The 17,673-nt window shown below is 53.6% G+C and overlaps 3 protein-coding genes across 6 annotated transcripts in view; 2 read left to right on the top strand and 1 right to left on the bottom strand.

Moving 5' to 3' along the window:
- Positions 1–4,856, top strand: DHODH (dihydroorotate dehydrogenase (quinone)). Of its 2 annotated transcripts, none has more exons than XM_081963000.1 (9): positions 1–132; positions 230–439; positions 525–724; positions 808–890; positions 2,393–2,580; positions 2,962–3,075; positions 3,241–3,394; positions 3,468–3,627; positions 4,344–4,856. In XM_081963000.1, the coding sequence occupies exons 1-9, from the start codon at positions 16–18 to the stop codon at positions 4,417–4,419; spliced, it is 1,302 nt and encodes a 433-aa protein (XP_081819126.1). In that variant the 5' UTR covers positions 1–15; the 3' UTR covers positions 4,420–4,856. The 2 variants fall into 2 exon arrangements, with proteins under 2 accessions (XP_081819126.1, XP_081819125.1); XM_081962999.1 differs by having other exon boundaries at positions 4,302–4,856.
- Positions 4,857–6,577: 1,721 nt separating this feature from the next.
- On the top strand, positions 6,578–16,800 carry DHX38 (DEAH-box helicase 38). 3 transcript variants are annotated; one of them, XM_081963417.1, is made up of 25 exons: positions 6,578–6,953; positions 7,077–7,243; positions 7,313–7,423; positions 7,528–7,699; positions 7,825–7,943; positions 8,029–8,105; positions 8,568–8,723; positions 8,889–9,050; positions 9,133–9,240; positions 10,268–10,386; positions 10,473–10,610; positions 10,894–11,080; positions 11,210–11,395; positions 12,847–12,987; positions 13,069–13,374; positions 13,797–13,904; positions 13,980–14,092; positions 14,213–14,421; positions 14,513–14,667; positions 14,750–14,905; positions 14,983–15,117; positions 15,855–15,980; positions 16,071–16,166; positions 16,400–16,521; positions 16,614–16,800. In XM_081963417.1, the coding sequence occupies exons 1-25, from the start codon at positions 6,631–6,633 to the stop codon at positions 16,696–16,698; spliced, it is 3,777 nt and encodes a 1,258-aa protein (XP_081819543.1). In that variant the 5' UTR covers positions 6,578–6,630; the 3' UTR covers positions 16,699–16,800. The 3 variants fall into 3 exon arrangements, with proteins under 3 accessions (XP_081819543.1, XP_081819544.1, XP_081819542.1); XM_081963418.1 differs by having other exon boundaries at positions 7,077–7,423; positions 13,069–13,179; positions 13,258–13,374; XM_081963416.1 differs by having other exon boundaries at positions 7,077–7,423.
- Positions 16,742–17,673, bottom strand: part of PMFBP1 (polyamine modulated factor 1 binding protein 1) — a 21,345-nt gene continuing 20,413 nt past the window's right edge. Inside the window, exon 15 of the mRNA XM_081963419.1 lies at positions 16,742–17,126. Coding sequence (XP_081819545.1) covers positions 17,058–17,126 — 69 coding nt within the window. The 3' untranslated portion in view covers positions 16,742–17,057. The remainder of the gene's footprint in view (positions 17,127–17,673) is intronic.

Here is a 17,673-nt window from a genome sequence, read left to right as displayed (position 1 = left end):
CGGGAACGTCGCGCCATGCCTGAGGCCGCCGAGCGGGGGCGACTGCGGGCCCCTCGCGCTGCGAACCCTTCCTCGTCCCGCGCGCATGCGTCTGAGCGCCCACGGATCTCCGTCATGGCTGCCGGGCTGCGGGTGAGCGGGGAGGCCTCTGCGGGCGCCCAGGGCCGCTCCGGGGAAGGGCGGGGGGCCGCCGGGAGGGGCCTGACGCCCCGCTTCTCTCTCCCCGCAGCGCCTGAAGGAGGCCGCCCTGGTCCTCGGGGGCGGCGGCCTGATCTTCGCCGCGCACCTGACGGCCAGAGGCGACGAGCCCTTCTACCGCCGGTGGCTGATGCCGACCCTGCAGCGCCTGGTGGGGCCCGAGGACGCCCACCGGCTGGCCGTGCGCCTGCTCGCCTTGGGCCTCGCGCCCCGGCCCGGCCCGCCCGACTCGCCCATCCTGGTAGGGAGCTGGAGGAGGAGGAGGGGGCGGGGGCGGTGGGGGCGGCGGGGCCGAGTCTGAGCTTCTCTCCCGGGACGCCCCTCAGGAGGTCCGGGCGTTTGGGCGGCGGTTCCGGAACCCGCTGGGCCTGGCCGCTGGCTTTGACAAGCACGGGGAGGCGGTGGACGGGCTCTTCCAGATGGGCTTCGGCTTCGTGGAGGTGGGGAGCGTCACGCCGGAGCCCCAGGAGGGCAACGCCAAGCCGCGCGTCTTCCGGCTGCCCGAAGACCAAGCGGTCATCAACAGGTGGGTGTGGCGGGTGAGCGGCGGGTGGGCGGGGGCGGCGGAGGAAAGGCCCCTGAAGCTCTTGTGCCCCCCCCTCCCCCCAGGTACGGCTTCAACAGCCATGGCCACGCCGTGGTGGAGCGCAGACTCCGAGCTCGGGAAGTGGCTCAGCGCCGGCTCAGCAAAGGTGAGGCGGCCCAGTGTGGCCTTTGGGGCAACCTAGGGATGGCTGGGCTTCCCCCACCCCCGACTGCTCGGTTATTCACGTGTTTGAACAATTCATCTCCCTCAGGGAGGGACTGAGCATGCACAACAGAATGCTGAAATCTAGAAGCAGCATTTAAAACTTAAAAGTTTAGAAAATGACGGCATAATGGAGTTGAAGGGACCTTGGAGGTCTTCTGGTCCAACCTCTTGCTAAAGCAGGAGACTCTGTTCCAGGGGCCCCCAAGCCCAGGGTTGCAGCCCAATGCTAGGCGCGGCCCATTGGAACCAGACTGTGCAAGCAGTGCGTGACAGGGCGAAAGGGCATTTGCACAAGTGGCATGTGCGCCAATCTGTCCTCCACCCCCAGCCCTATTGCTGCTGGTGGTCCGCAGAGCTGGAACGATTGAGGACTGCTGCCTAGAACATTTCAGACAAAGGGCTTGTTTATTTATTTATTTATTTATTTATTAGCGCTTATAGCCCCGAGTCCCTTGTTGGGAGAGGGGGCGGTCTAAAAATCTAAGAAATAAATAAATAAAATAAAATTATAGACCGCCCCCTCTCCCAAAAGGGACTCGGGGCGGTGTACAGTCCATATCAGAAATACATCATAAGTAACTATACAATTTAGACAATTAAAATTATTAAGTAGATAGATACATAAATAAGAGGAGGATTGTTAAGTGAATTTTGTCCCATTTTACGACATTTCTTGCCACATTTGTTAAGTGAATCATTGCCGTTATTAAGCTAGTAACACAGTTGTTAAGTACATCTGCCTTTCCCATTGACTTTACTTATAAGAAGGTCACAAAAGTTGATCACATGACCTCAGGACACTAGGACCGTCATAAATATGAGTCAGTTGCCAAACTTCTGAATTTTGATCTCATGACAGTGGGGATGCTGAAATAGAAGTGTGAAAAATGGTCAGAAGTCACTTTTTTCAGTGCCATTGTAACTGGTCCCTAAATGAACTGTTGTAAGCCGAGGACTACCTGTATAAAGGGATTTCGTACCTTTTTAAGGTGTCTCTCACTTTGTGTCCATAGTGGTGTCTCCTTGTTTATGCATAAATAAATACTAATCTACCTTTCCCACTCAGATCCTATTTGGGCAAAGGCACACTGAGCAAAAGAAACTTGCCAATGTTTACAACTAACGGCACAGCCACATTCTGCATCAGTTGAAACTTCCAGGCAGTTTTCAAGGGTAGCCCCATGTAGAGCGTTTTGCAATAGGGCATAAATGACCGGAAAGCCTCCCTATTTCCTTATTCAGGAAAGGGTGTAACTGGCATACAGCAAAGGCCCTCCTCACCATAGTTGCCGCCTGCTCTTCCAGCAGGAACCCCAGGTTACGCGTGGGGTCTGTGGGGTGTGGTACAACCCCATCCAAGACCAAAGGTGATAAATTCCTGGACACAGAGGGGATGCTTCTGCCCTCAGGGCTACTGCTTCATGGTATTTTCTTCGTTTTTAGCGGGGATGCCCCTTGGAATAAATCTGGGCAAGAACAAGTGTTCTGTGGATGCAGCTGCTGACTACGTTGCAGGCGTTCGTGTGTTGGGTCCGCTGGCTGATTACGTGGTGGTGAATGTTTCCAGCCCAAACACGCCAGGATTGCGGGCTCTGCAGGGCAGAGCAGACTTGCGCCTCTTACTTACAAAGGTAGGGTTCTGCCTTGGCCTTGAGGGTTCTTCTCTCTTCCTTACAAATCTCCTTCTTGGGATGTTCTGTGCCCAGCAGACTCGCATACTCTTTGAGTTGCTGCCCACTCGTACTCACTGAGCACTGTCAGGAAGAATGTTGGGCCCCAATTAGGGAACAGGCCACCCATTGTTAGTGAATGCCTGTTTCCCAGACTGGCAGTCTTTGCTGTCATCTGGTCTCCCTAGCATTGGAAGCAGCTTCTCTTGAGTATAGCTGCTCCTCCTCTCCTTCCCAAGAGCATCTCACCTTATTGTGAGTCTCTCTGTGTGCTGGTACTGTTCTTCCCACTGAAGAGATGGCCAAAGCCTGGAGCTTCAGTATCATCTTTGTTTCTGGCAGGTTCTTGCTGAGCGGGATTCCCTCCCAGGTAAGCACAAGCCGGCTGTGCTGGTGAAGATTGCACCAGACCTGACAAGCCAAGAGAAACGGGACATTGCCAGGATTGTGAGTGAGGTACTGAGCACTAGGACAAGGCAGGCTGTTATTCCCTTCATGAGTTCCTGACTCAGGCAGCCTCTGCTCTGTTTTATCTTCATGCTGCTGGTCAGGTGCATCTTCACCCCAAGGATTGAAAGGAAAGGGGAACCATCTAATTCTTCCCTTGGTCTCCTTTTCCAGCTGGGGATTGATGGACTGGTGGTAACTAACACTACCGTGAGCCGTCCTGAGACCCTTCGTGCGGCTTCATGCAATGAAGCGGGAGGGTTAAGTGGAGCTCCCTTACGACAGCTCTCCACCCAGATGGTCAGCGACATGTATTCTCTCACCCAAGGTAATGAGATGAACAAGAGGCACGAGAGGCAATGGTGCCAGTTTCCTTTTCTATAAACCCTTCCTTTTCTTAGGGCGCATACCAATCATTGGAGTGGGTGGAGTCTGCACTGGCCAGGATGCCTTGGAGAAAATACGGGCAGGTGCTTCCTTGGTCCAGATGTATACAGCCCTCACATACCATGGACCACCTGTGGTGGGTACCATAAAGCAGGAGCTTGAGGCCCTACTGAGGTGAGTGGAAAGCTAAGTTTCTTTTGGCCCATGGTTAGATCTAAAATACGAGACTTTATCATTTGCTCTAAAACAATTGGATTTAAGCTCTGTTTTTGTTACTTCAAAATTAAGGGGTTGTGTCGTGTACGATCTGTGAGGGAAAAACAGGCTCTCTTTCTTCTACAACTGCTTCTCTTGGTAGACAGCCCCTGTTTCTGTTAATCAGCATGCTAACACTTAATCAAGAACTTAAAAGGATGGATATCAAACCAGGAAAAACCAGGACTTGAATAAATCTTTTATTAATTGATTTTAAAATTGCCCCTAAATACTTATAAGGCCAGGAGGATAGCAGCCCAATCAGCCAGGTGAGCCCTAATGGCAGGGAAGGTTCATGTTCCGGAACGGAACTCATAGGAAACCATGGCAAGGCAAATCCCCCCCCCCCTTTGAAATCTTCACTCAGCATTGGGATAATCAGTATTGGAAAATTAATGGTTGTACTTGGAGAGTACATTGGAGAGGAAGAGACTAGTAGAGTAAGGAAGGACATAATGAGGAATATACATTGAAAGGAATTAGGTTCTTGCATGGGGTATTAACTAATTAAGGAAGTGGAGCTTGTGCAGCAAAGAGGAACGTGTAGGAAAAGATAGTTCACAAGGGTTGATATTTTCCTTTTTATCTCCAAGAGACAGAAGAAGAGTTCACATAATTCTATTTGCCTTGAGCAGAGAACAAGGATTCCAGAGTGTTCAAGATGCTGTGGGAGTGGATCACAGCCCCGGAGGATTCCTGGTCAAGGATTAGTGTAACAAAAGGGACACGTGAACTCCCTGGACCAGCAGTAAAAGATGTGTTGTCGGAGATCCACTGGCTACTTCTGCCCTTCATTAATAATGATGGGGGGAATTTGGACCTTAAAAAAAAGACATGTAACAAGGGGGAAACAAGCGTTTGTTGGCAAACATCCTCTCCCCGGGAAGCGTAAAAGCTAGAGCTTTCCTGATGTCATGAGACTGATGCAAGCAGTACCCCAGCACAAGAAGGTAGAAATGGGTCACAGAGTCGGCGAGGAACATGGCATCAGTGTTCCCTTTGTTGAATCTCAGTCTCTTTCTCCCTGTAAGGTTGGGAGGCCTGTACCACATTGAGTAGAAGAAACCTGTTTCGTTATTCAGAAGTTGTTTTGAAGAAGGCACACAACAATTTTTAAAAATAAAATATTGAGATTGTTTCCTCTGGAAGTTTTGAAATATATGTCTCTAAGCCTATCTAGGCAGTAGAAGATGCTGAGTCTCCTTTGAAAGAAGTGTGCTTTGCACCAGGTAAACAGCTTCAAAAATTAATCTATTAAGGGGTTGGTAACAAAATATTTATCTAAATTTATTGACTGCTCAATTCCAGTGTACTAGGCGGCATACAAAACTACAGATAAAAACATCCAGTGTTGCCTTTGAAACTTAGGTACCTGAGTGGCATGGAGCTGGAAAAAAACATACTCCTGAATACTTTTTGCAAAATGGTTTTTTCAACTGCCCAAACAACTGCAAGTACTTCAAGCAAAATGAAAAACGTTTCATTAAAGGGGGTCGTTGCCAAGTCTTTACCAAGGGTACAGAAATTATAGGTACATTCAAATTCCAGGAAACTAAACCCTTACCAAGACAGAGTGGCTCTGGGTTTGGGGTTCGTTGAGAGAATTATTACCTTTGGTCTTGGATGGGGTACTGCTACCACAAACAGGCCCTGTGCATATTCTGGGGGGTTCTCCTGGACTCACGACTCCTGCTCAAAGAACAGGTGGCGGTTGTGGCCAGGAGGGTCTTTGCGCAACTGCAGGTTGTTTGCCAATTATACTCTTTCCTGGACCAACAATCCCTACTGAGTCACTCATTCCCTAGTCACTTCCCGTCTTTTTTGCAACACGCTGTACCTGGGGCTGTCCTTGAGCTTCTGGAAGCTCCAGTTGGTGCAGAATGCAGCGACCCACATGGTTTTGTGCAGACCCCGTGTGCACGTGGATCACCTGCTGGGAGCTTCACTGGCTGCTGATTTGCTTCCAGGTAAAATTCAAGGTGCTGGTTCTCATCTTTTAAAGCCCTTCAGTGCTTGGGACCAGGTGATCTGAGGGACCGTCTCTTGCCAGTCACATCAGAGCGGGGAGGCAGGGAATGCTGCAGGTCCATCCCCATAGGAGATAACACCTGGTGGGATCCAGAAGGACGTTCTCTGTGGTGGCTCCCTCTCTGGAACATCACACCACCACCCCCACCACCCCCAGATTAGAATGGCTCCCGGTCTAACTCTCCTGGAAGGCGCTGAAGACCTGGTTCTGCCAGAGGGCCTGGGGAATGGAGCCCATTAAATGGCTTGTGTGCTCTGCTGTCGCCGGGGCAGCTGTGTGCGAGTGTGAGGTTTTATTATATTACTTTATCTGATTCTTTTTAGTAGTTTTATTGTTTTAAATGACGTTTTATATTCTGTAAGCCGCCTTGAGTCGCCATGGGCGAATAGGCGGCAATACAAACTCAATAATAAATTAAATAAATAATACTAGAAACATTAAATCAGCGGGTTAAACAGCGACAAGCAACGGCGCGCTTGGGGCCAAAGGCAGCTTCTCCGAGGCTCCCCCAGGATCGCCTGGTCTTCCAGTGGAGCTGAACCGCTTTCAGAGCAAGAATGGCGGCTCCTTTTTCGGCCCTTGACTCGTGTCTGACTCCCCTCCAGTGGGCAGACGAGCCCTTCCAGGGGCCTTTTGGGAAGAGGCTTCGTGCCCGAAACAGGCCCAGGCCCCACGCTTACGCCGGAGACCAAGCGGCAGCCGCGGCCAACAAGGGCGGAGCTTGACGGAGGTGACTACGGCCGGCCCAGGAAGTCCAAAGGCGGCAGCGGCTAGAGCGGCCCTCCGCGGCTCTATGGTGGAAAAAGGGTTAGAGGGACGCCGCCGCGAGGCATTCTGGGGCCGCCGCCGCCGATCCCGCTCCGTCCGGAAGAGGAAGCGCCGCGCAGGGGCCCATGGAGGAGCGCGCGGAGGCGGCGGCGGAGGCCTCGCTGCACCGGCTGGCCGGGCTGGCGCCCGAGGGGCAGGTGGGGGGGCTGGTGCTAGTGAAGCGGCGCAGCGCCGCCGAGGAGCAGCACGTCTTCAAGATCCCAGCGCCGCGCGCCTCCCTGCTGGGCCTCGACCTGCTGGCCGCCCAAAAGCGCCGCGAGCGGGAGGATCGGCCGGCCAAGAGATCCCGCGACGACGGCGGCGACGAGGGCACGGACGAGCCGGCTCGGCAGCCGCCGGAGGAGCCGGACGACGGGGCGGGGCGGGGCGGCCGGCGGCGCAGGGACAGGTGAGCGGGGCGGGGCGGCCGGCGGCGCAGGGGACAGGTGGGCGGGGCGGGGGTCCGGCAGGGCGCCGGGGCCGCCCGGCAAGCCGCCTGAGCCCCCGCCCCTCCCTCCCTCCCCTCCGGCAGGCAGTACCGCTCGGCCCAGGCGGAGACGCCGTCGCACCCGGGGGGCGTCAGCGAGGGCTTCTGGGAGCGCAGCCGGCAGCGGGAGCGCGAGCGGCGGGAGCAGGGCGTCTTCGCCTCGTCCAAGGAGAAGGAGCGCCGGAGGGAGCAGGAGCGCAAGCGCGACCGAGGTGAGCCCGAGCCCGGCGCCGCCGCCGCGGGATCCTCCGCCCACGCCGCTGACCGACCTTTCTCCGCAGAGACCCGCGACCGCGGCCGCCGCAGCGCCCGCACCGAGAAGGAGGGCTCTTTGGAGAGGAGCAGGAGCGCCCCGAGGACCGAGCCGGAGAGCCCTCGGCAGCCGCCCAAAGGTGCTTGGCAGCGGGGAGCCCGCCTGGCAAAAGGGGTGGTGGTCGGGGGCGGCTGTGCCCCCCCCCCTCGGTCGCTGGCTGACTCCTTCCTTTGCTGTGCTCAGATGCAGCCACGCCGTCGCACTCCAGCTGGGAGGAGGAAGACAGCGGTTACAGCGGGTCTCGCCGCTCCCAGTGGGAGTCTCCCTCCCCGGCTCCCTCCTGCCGGGAATCAGAGCGGAGCCACCGGAGCCCTGCTCAACTTCGGGAGAGTGAGAGGCGAGGGGAACGCGAACGGTACGGGGGGGAGGGGAGGGGAGGCTTGTTGGCGGATGGCACTGCATTGGTGGCCTGAGTGAAGCCGGCTTGGTTGGGGCAGCAGGAGTGGTGAGAGTGAGTTTTGCGGTGGTCTCCCTTTGCAGGTCCAGCAGGAGCAGGGGTCCCGAGGAGACACCTTTGCCTACCCCTACTTATAAATACAACGAATGGGCTGACAACCGAAGGCATTTGGGTGGAGCCCCTTGGCTCTCCAGAGGCAGGGGTAAGAGGAAAATGGCGGAGTGTGGAGAGGCCCAGACTTGCGTTAATCCAAGGTAGAATTGACCTCTCACGAGATCTATTTCCAGGGAGATGTGAGGAGGGGGAAGACGGCATTGCCTTTGAAACGGAGGAAGAACGGCAGCAATGGGAAGACGATCAGCGGGTGAGTTGACAGCTTTAATCCCTGGGGTGGTTACCTTGCTATTTGAGGCAAAATTGCTGAAAGGGAAGAAACGGAGCCAAAAACTTCAGAATGAGACGGAAGCAATCTCTGGTTGACAAACTCAGGGGGCTGGGGCTGCTTTTCACTTTCTAAGTGTGGGCAGTAGGATTTTCATTGCTGGGTGTGACAGGACATTGGTTCCAGCTGGCCAACCCTTAGGAAGAGACTTCTCCCCGAGGCTTGGAGATCCCTTTTTGCCTCTCACGGTGAAATGGCAGCCTGTGTGTAAGAGAGAGAGATGTCAGATTTCCAATTGTTTGTAGTGTTGTGGAAAGGGCTTCTTTCGTGGTGGTGGTGGTGGTGGTGGTGGTGGTGGGCTATTGTGGTGCTGCTATTAGCAGCGCAGCAGAAAAGACCTAATTTTTCTCTGGGGAGACTATAACCTTTTTTGTCTCTACTCAGCAAGCTGACCGGGACTGGTATATGATGGACGAGGGCTACGATGAGTTCCACAACCCTCTGGCTGCCTCCTCAGAGGAGTATGTGAGGAAACGTGAGCAGCACCTGCAGAGGCAAAAGCAGACGCGCATCTCAGCTCAGCGCAGGCAGATCAATGAGGTTGGGCAAGGCAGGGCAGGGGCGTCCTAGGCTGAGGGGCCCTGGTGCTCAGCTGTGATCCAGAGGCAGTGGGTCCGCCTGTTCTCTGCTATTGCTGGGAGCCCCCCAAGCCCTGCTTGACCTAGAAGTGGGGGCTGCTGCCTGATTTAACCTTCTGCTCGGCAGGATAACGAGCGCTGGGAGACCAACCGCATGCTGACGAGTGGCGTGGTGCATCGGCTGGAGGTGGAGGAAGATTTTGAGGAGGATAATGCTGCCAGGGTGCATCTCTTAGTGCACAACCTGGTACCTCCTTTTCTGGACGGGCGCATTGTTTTCACCAAGCAGGTCAGGTCAGGTGGTGCTTGGGGAGGGGTGGCGGGAAGGACCTCTGCTGCCTTGAAATTATCCCTTTTTTCATTCTTTCCAGCCTGAGCCTGTCATCCCTGTCAAAGATGCCACCTCCGACTTGGCCATTATTGCCCGCAAAGGCAGCCTGTTGGTGCGGAAGCATCGGGAACAAAAAGAGCGCAAGAAGGTGCTGGCTGAGCCTCTTGCTGTGTGGGGTGTAGGCGGGGAGAGCTGGTTTGGCCTTGTGGTGGAGGGAACAGGCTAGTAAGCGAGAGACCGTGAGCTCAAGTTCAGCCTCAGGGTCGGCCTCTCAGCCCACCACACTTCAAAGGGTAGTGGTTGTGGGGGTAAATAAAAGGAGGAAGGTGTGGTGGATATGTTTATCGCATGAGATATTTATAAAAATAGTGAAGGCAACTTTAAGGAAAATAATAAGCAAAAGAAATAATACAATCTCCCTTGAACCATTAACAGTAGGGAAGGCAGGTGCAGCGCTTGCGTGGCTTGTACATATTAAAGCAGGGGGCAGTTTCAGTTGTGTGAGCCGAGGGAAATCCGGAAGCTGGAAGCTGGGTGGGAGGGGGGGGGGCATTGAATGATGAGGAATCCCTGGAGAGAAACAAGTACCATCCTCCTGGTGGGGCAGCACTTTCCCCAAAGGAGCAGGTTTTCTGGACTCTTCAGCTGGCTACCTTGGTTGGGGAAGGCAGTCTAGGCTCTTGTCACCTCCAGTGAGATTAATGCATTGCCCAAGGGGCGGCAGCCTCTTAAGGTTACTTACTTTCTGTGACTGGGTCGCAGCAGGGAAGAGCCACTGTTTAAGTTACCAGTGCCGCATTGTTTACTGGAAGCTTTTGAGATATCATTTGAAAGATGCCTGTTAGACTTCCCAGGCCCCCACCTGGTTCAGCAGAAAAGTACTTTAAGGGGATTTAAGAAACTGCAAGAAAGGAGTATTTTCTCTGGTAGAACCCACACTGCTGGCCTCTAGCCTTGAGAACAGAACTGTTGTTCGGAAGGGCATTTGGGGACCTGTGTCTGTCCAATGATTGCTCATTTAATTGACTTTGATCTACAGTAGCTGCAGCTGTGTTCACTTGATTTCTACCACTGCACGCGCGTTGGCTCTTAACATGAGTTTCTTGTTACTAGGCTTGCGATTTTGCAGAAGTGGACCAAAGACAGGCATAACTGCTTGATGTTGGTTTTTGTAGGCTCAGCACAGGCACTGGGAGCTTGCAGGTACAAAACTTGGGAACATAATGGGCATAAAGAAGGAAGAGGAGGAGGAATCAGGGCAAGTCCTAGCCGAGGATGGCACGGTGGATTACAGGTAGGATCAAGGTCAGTTGTAAAGGCCTGCGGGGGGAGGGGAGTGACCTGACAAGGGATGAAGTTCTCTGAACCCTCCCCTTGCAGGACAGAACAGAAGTTTGCTGGACACGTGAAAGAGAAGAGTGAGGCAAGCAGTGAGTTTGCGAAGAAAAAGTCAATTGTGGAGCAGAGGCAGTACTTGCCCATCTTCGCTGTTCAGCAAGAGCTTTTGACAGTTGTCAGGTCTGCACCCCCCCCCCCCCTCCTCCAGCCTTCACCAAGACTTCTCTTGGAACAGACAATGGGATGGGAGGGCAGCTGCCTTACTGAAGCCAATGCTACGCTGTTGAGAACCCAGTAGATTCTGGTATAGGCCCTGAACAAATAAAATGATGCGGAACGCCTGTATTAAACAGTGTGTGGAATATTGAGGCATTTTGCAAATTGAAAACTCCAGGAGGGGGCGGAGGGTCTTTGCACCGCATCATTGCAGCCAGTGACAGAGCTTGCTACCTCCTCCTGACAGAGACAACAGTATTGTGATTGTGGTGGGAGAGACGGGCAGTGGCAAAACAACGCAGTTGACGCAGTACCTACACGAGGATGGCTACACAGACTATGGCATGATTGGCTGCACACAACCACGCCGAGTGGCTGCCATGTCTGTGGCCAAGCGCGTTAGTGAGGAGATGAATGTGGCCCTTGGGGAGGAGGTGAGTGCTGCAGGCGGTGGGACGTCTGGGCGAGGCTGTGGGTCAGCTTCCTTCACTCAGAGGCCAGCTGAGGGCCATGGGGGCTGGGCTCCTCCTGGCCTGCTTGGTGAGACCTTGTGCCTGGGCCAGGTGGGCTACGCCATCCGCTTTGAGGACTGCACTTCGGAGAGTACCGTGATTAAGTACATGACGGATGGGATCCTGCTACGAGAGTCTCTGCGGGAAGCTGATCTTGACCACTACAGTGCCATCATCATGGACGAGGCTCATGAACGCTCGCTCAACACCGATGTGCTGTTTGGCCTTCTGCGAGAAGTAGGTGCCTGGTAGGCTTTGCCTGGGGTGTCTGGCAGGGTTCCTGCAGCAGAGGAATACGTCTCCCTCTCCCTCCCTGTACTCATTTGCCTGTTCATCTTCAAATGCTGGGTATTGAAGATGGGAGGAGGTGAGGCTCCTAGGGTTAGTAGGACCCAGGCTGAAATGGACTCTTAGTGGGTAAATGGAAAATGAATAGCCTTCCAGTCACACTTTTAATCTCCCAGAAAGGGGGGGGGGGAGAGGGGGTTGAGCTTGTAAACACCCTGGGTGTGGCCAGCTGATTGGTGGTGTTGGTGGCAGTTGTGGGCAGGAAGCCCCAGCTTTTCCCCTTGGGGGTGGTGGGCACTTCACTGCAGCACAGAAGCCACACCACTGATCCTGCGTTGCCTATGTTGCATCTTTCCAATTGCACGTCTGAAGCCCCTCCTGATTTTATCCTAAGAGAGCCAACTGAGTGTTGCAAAAGCTTCTAATGTGGAACATTGTCATCCGTTTTGAGGGCTTAGAGGACTGAGGGCCCTTGCTTGGGTTTCAATGAAAGTGGCCCTGGGCCTATTCGGATCCTTCACCTGTTTAGGCTGCAATTGCCAATCTCGCTCAGCCTTTATCCATTCAGCAGTACGGCCAGCAGGTACACACCGCATTGCTGTAGGTGGGCAACCCAGAGCCTTCTAGAGATGCTGTTTCCAATGGCCTGGCTTTATAGGAGCTTCAGAGCGTCAGATTGTCAGTCTTAGCAGGTAGACGAGACAAGAAACATGACTAGACGAGCTCACTCTTCTACTCTCAGATTACATTAACACAGCCTTGAGAGTCACATTTACAGCTTCTGAACTCAGAGAAGAGGGTCCCTTCTGAACCTCTTGTTCCACCCCCTGTACAGCTGGGGGTGAGGCTCCATTCACTAGGCAGCGTCTTTTCATCCGTCTCTAAAGGTATTTTCTTCATATCATTGGGCTTATTCAAAGCAACAGTTTTGATGGTTGCTTCTTAAATATAGTATGGTATAGAGCAGAAGACCTCCAAGGTCCTTTCTAAATAGGTGTTCGTTTAGCTCTTTCTCCGTCAGGGTGTTGTTAGTACAATCTTCAGAATGAATCTTTGCTCCACAAATGACTGGGAACTCCTCCTTAAGTCCAAATGGCCAGCCTCAGCCACCCTCTCTGTAGTGCTGCTGGGTCAGGTTTAGTGGTGAGCACAACTGGTTAAAGTGCATTGGCTGCCCGTTTCAATGTTTTGTTAGGAGGGTTGCAAAAAGGCAGCTGAGCAGAAGCAGCCTATTACCTAGGCAGCCATGATATGAAAGTGGCGTCACCTTGGAGAATCAAAGGATTTCTGTCTGAAACTTTCATTGGGCAAAAGGAAGGAAGAAGGCAAAATGAGTGGCCGTAAAGGGGTCATTTGGGATTTTCCTATCACTCTTGGGCAACTATCCTGTCTTTTCATAGGTGGTAGCCCGCCGCTCAGATCTCAAGCTGATTGTTACCTCGGCCACCATGGATGCAGAGAAGTTTGCGTCTTTCTTTGGAAATGTGCCCATCTTCCACATTCCAGGCCGCACATTTCCTGTTGACGTTCTCTTTAGCAAGGTATGGGGTAAGCAAAGGCCTGGAGCAGGCCGTCCAGGTGAGCCCCGGATGGGTGTATCAGCCTCCTTTTTGCTCTTTCAGACTCCGCAAGAAGACTATGTGGAGGCCGCCGTGAAGCAGGCCCTGCAGGTCCACCTCTCCAGCACCCCTGGAGATATCCTCATTTTCATGCCAGGCCAGGAGGACATCGAGGTGAGTCCATCTGTGGGAGTGTTTCAGATCCTAGTCAGCCCCCTAATGCACATATATTTGCCTCGCCTCATCTTGCAGGTTACGTCTGAGCAGATTGTGGAACATCTGGAAGAGCTGGAAAATGCTCCTGCTCTGGCTGTGCTACCGATCTATTCTCAGCTACCCTCAGATTTGCAGGCCAAGATCTTCCAGAAGGTACGGCCTGCTGCCTTTCCACTAGTGACGATCTCGGATTTCTTGGCAATGGTACCTAGATACTTGAAGAAGCGTCTAACATGGTTTCTCCCAAGCTCAAGATGAGTAGAATGATTGGCAAGCAGCCTGATCTGCAGCACAAAATGAGAGTCTTGGAAGTAGATGAATTTTGTGCCATGGCTTGAGAAGTCAAACATCTTTCTCTTCTTAGGAAGTAGAAACTAGAAGCCTTTTCAGGAGCTGTCGATACAGGCCATTTCGGTCAAAGGGATTGCTAGTTCAAGCCTTTATAGGACTTAGCTTCTGAAGGCAAAGATGCTGGAATCAAAAGCCACCACCTCAGGGCCTTTCCTTGGGGGAAGCTGAGCATTTCAACTGAAGATGGATTAGTAGCTGCATCTTGAAACTTGGATTCTTGGCAGGCACCAGATGGAGTCAGGAAGTGTATTGTGGCCACCAATATCGCAGAAACCTCGTTGACGGTGGATGGGATCATGTTTGTGATCGACTCTGGATATTGCAAACTGAAGGTAAGGAAGCTTGCTTATGGAGAGCATAAGGTCCTAGGGATGAAGCCTCGACTAACCCTACTTGTTACATCTCAGGTCTTCAACCCACGGATTGGCATGGATGCCCTGCAGATCTATCCAATCAGCCAGGCTAATGCAAATCAGCGCTCTGGCCGAGCTGGAAGGACAGGCCCAGGTCAGTGCTTCAGGTAGGAGTTGTACGTATCCAAGGGGGTCTCCTTGCAGCCATTGGGCACCGCAGTAAATGCTCGTCTGCCGCTGCCAAACCTCGTTCTTCCACTGAGGTGGTTGCTCTCTTTCCCGAGCAGACTCTACACCCAGAGTGCTTACAAGAATGAACTGCTGACCACCACTGTCCCCGAGATCCAACGTACCAATCTGGCCAATGTGGTGCTGCTTCTCAAGTCTTTAGGGGTGCAGGACCTGCTGCAGTTCCACTTTATGGATCCCCCTCCAGAAGACAACATGCTCAACTCAATGTACCAGTTGTGGATTCTCGGGGCGCTTGATAACACAGGTTGGGTGGAACAATCCTCCCCCCCCTCCCCCCATATGTGGGGGGCATGTGCTTCTTCTGTGGGGCTTGGCTCAGGTTACTGTCCCTGCAGGTGGTCTGACATCGACTGGACGTCTGATGGTGGAGTTTCCCCTGGATCCAGCTCTCTCCAAGATGCTGATTGTTTCTTGTGACATGGGCTGCAGTTCAGAGATCCTGCTGATTGTCTCCATGCTCTCGGTCCCAGCCATTTTTTACCGGCCAAAGGTGGGTCAGGGTTTCCGTTGGTCTTTACTCTCAGGAATGGGCTTCCTGGTCTGTCACTTTCCTTTCTGCCATCTCTCTGCAGGGTCGGGAGGAAGAAAGCGACCAGGTGCGAGAGAAGTTTGCTGTTCCTGAGAGCGACCACTTGACTTACCTGAATGTTTATCTGCAGTGGAAAAATAACAGCTATTCGACGCTCTGGTGCAATGAGCACTTCATTCACGCCAAGGCCATGCGCAAGGTGGGTGTTGGGGGAGGCCCAAGAGGCACAGAGTGCCCGTGAACGGAGCTGAACCTGCTCTGGCCCTTGCCTTCCAGGTGCGGGAGGTGCGAGCGCAGCTGAAAGACATCATGGTGCAGCAACACATGAGCCTGGCCTCCTGCGGCACCGATTGGGATGTGGTTCGCAAGTGCATCTGTGCTGCTTACTTTCACCAGGCTGCAAAGTTGAAGGTGAGGGATTCTTCTTGCCTCCGTCGGTTGCATAGTGGCCTGCTCCTCCGTCTGTGGCTTATTGGGAGGAGGGGGGGGGGCACAAGGCCGCCTTACAACTTGCTGAGCTCGTTTCCCTCCCCATCATCCTCCGACAGATTCTTTGTGAGCCTCAGGAGGCCAGGTCTGGATCCTGCCCAGCACCAAGAAAGCTCCATTTTATTTATTTAGTATATCAAAGTTATATACATTGGAAGTGACTTAGCAGCAGGAAATAATAAAACACAATGTAAAAACAACTGTTACAAATTATAAAAATATTTATCATTAAAAACCAAACCCCACACAGAGCGCAACCACCAATGGGGAGCCACCTTAAAAGGGTCTGAGTTTCCTGAGACTCTGATGACGCAACCAGGTTTTGAAGGCAGCCCTGAATATCAACGGGGATAGAGCTAACTTGAGGGGTGGGGGGAATGCTGCATAAAGAAGCCTAACTCCTGGGACCCTTCAACTGTAGGTCCCTCTCTGCCAGGCGTTCCCTCGGCTAATCCGGACCCTGTCCATGAAGGGATGTTCTGGAATGCCATATCCAAAACCCCATGATGCTGTCTCCACGTGGAGGATGAATGACAGATTTCCCACATGGCTTCCACCCAAGGCCCCCTTCCCTCCCGGGTCTTCTGGGAGGCTTGTTCAGTTAAAGGCCCAAGGAGGAAGTGGGGCCAGGCAACTCTGACCTTCCTGCTCTGCTGCAGGGCATCGGGGAGTACGTCAACGTCCGCACAGGGATGCGCTGCCACCTGCACCCTACCAGCTCTCTTTTTGGGATGGGCTACACTCCCGACTACATTGTCTACCATGAACTGGTGATGACCACCAAGGTGAGGGGATGCGTTGGGAGAAAGGGGGCCTGCAACTGAAAATGCTGGCAGGGATGGCCGGCTCCCTCACCTCTGCCTTTCCCCCTGCAGGAGTACATGCAGTGTGTCACAGCTGTGGATGGGGAATGGCTGGCTGAATTGGGGCCCATGTTCTACAGTATCAAGCATGCTGGCAAGTCTCGTCAGGTGAGGAGGAGCCGCGGGGAAACCGTCCAGTTGCTCCAAAAGAAAAAGAAACCCGGCTCTGATGCCCGGCAAGCTGGAAATACTTTTTAAAAAATAATAAGCGCCGCTGCTCGTCAACCGAGATAACAGACATGAAGTCTGTGTAGCAGTGTTTGGGTTGGGCCTCATTTCATAGTTAAAGCAGGATGGAAGAAGACGGATGGGATCTTGCATGGCTGCTTGTTCTGTTCCAGGAGAGCCGGCGGCGAGCCAAGGAGGAAGCCTCTGCCATGGAGGAAGAGATGGCTCTGGCGGAAGAGCAGCTCCGCGCTCGCAGAGAAGAACAGGAGCGTTGCAACCCGATGGGCAGCGTCAGGTATGACCCCGTGGGCTCCTTTTGCAGGGGAAAAGTCCCGAGCCTGGAGTTGTCTGCGCTCTTCAGCCTTTCCTTTGTGCCCCTTTCTGCAGGTCCACAAAGATTTATACCCCAGGGCGCAAGGAACAAGGCCAGCTTGCCACCCCTCGCCATACCCCAGCTCGCTTTGGCCTCTAGCCACGGACGTCTCTGCATTATATATAGCTTCGTGCTGTCTCTGTTGCCGAGATCAGGATATCATTTTATTGTTTATATAAACATTGTTGCTCCTGGACTCTTTTGGTGGCTCTCGGGTGTTTCTTTCAAGCAAGGGTGGCACTCTGCTAGCAGTGGGACATGACGGCAGCAGCCACGGATGGGGGCACTTAGAGACGGGTTCTCTTGATAGCAAAGCCTGGTCTGCGGGGAGGGACCCCTGCCGGCTGCAGACCAGCTTTTCTGGACACGGTTTGCCTTCACTCCAGAGCTGCCTTCTCTGGCTGTGGCCCCTGGAAAAGTGGAGGAGTGCGATGGGAATGGAAGCAGCCCACTCACTCTCACAGCAGAAGTATGTGCCAGAGTTGTTGCAGTGCAGCCTGTGGCTCCAAATCGTCGTTGCGGAGAGCCTGCAAGCAGAAACGTCGTCATCTAGAACCTCCCAGTGTTTTTACTGGTGCTTGTGGAACCAGGCCAAACCCTTCCTAGTCCAGCTTTATATTTCTCCCGGGCCGCTTGCTGCTTCTACATGCAAACGGGAGCTGGAGGCCCAATTCTCTCCCACCGGTGACCTTGCGACCCCGTTCTGGGTGAGCGGGAGGGAATAAGGCCACGGGAGACCAAGGCCCCTTTTGTAAAGTGGCTCCCCCTGAAAGACTGCAATCCTCTGCTCTCATCGTTTCAATAAAGGGGCTTCTGTAGCAGGAGGTCCAAGTAGTCTCCCTTGAGGCCAGCGGACCCCCGACTTTCTAGCCCCATGGGCCAGCAACAGGCGGAGGGGATCGTTTTATGTGCTCACCCACTTATTTGCCTGGCTCAGTTCCCAGCAAGCCGCAGACTGGTTTCGGTCTGTGGACCGGGGGGGTGGGGGCCCCTCTTTTCTACCATCTCCCTCTGCTGCTTGGCCCATGAAGGAAATGAGAGGTGGGCTGTAACTGGGCATCATCTGCTCTCCTG

Source organism: Natrix helvetica, assembly GCF_964273705.1.
Source record: "Natrix helvetica genome assembly, chromosome: 10".
NCBI classification, from domain to species: Eukaryota; Metazoa; Chordata; class Lepidosauria; order Squamata; family Natricidae; genus Natrix; species Natrix helvetica.
This window is presented reverse-complemented; position numbering and strand designations above follow the sequence as displayed.

Excerpts from the sequence above, each read along its gene's own strand:
- DHODH (XM_081962999.1), top strand. The coding sequence starts at position 16 with ATGCCTGAGGCCGCCGAGCGGGGGCGACTGCGGGCCCCTCGCGCTGCG. Across the intron at positions 3,395-3,467 it reads CATGTATTCTCTCACCCAAG|GGCGCATACCAATCATTGGA; the intron begins GTAATGAGATGA and ends TCCTTTTCTTAG. Across the intron at positions 3,628-4,301 it reads GAGCTTGAGGCCCTACTGAG|AGACAGAAGAAGAGTTCACA; the intron begins GTGAGTGGAAAG and ends TTTATCTCCAAG.
- DHX38 (XM_081963416.1), top strand. The coding sequence starts at position 6,631 with ATGGAGGAGCGCGCGGAGGCGGCGGCGGAGGCCTCGCTGCACCGGCTG. Across the intron at positions 11,396-12,846 it reads TGTTTGGCCTTCTGCGAGAA|GTGGTAGCCCGCCGCTCAGA; the intron begins GTAGGTGCCTGG and ends GTCTTTTCATAG. Across the intron at positions 15,118-15,854 it reads ACCAGGCTGCAAAGTTGAAG|GGCATCGGGGAGTACGTCAA; the intron begins GTGAGGGATTCT and ends GCTCTGCTGCAG.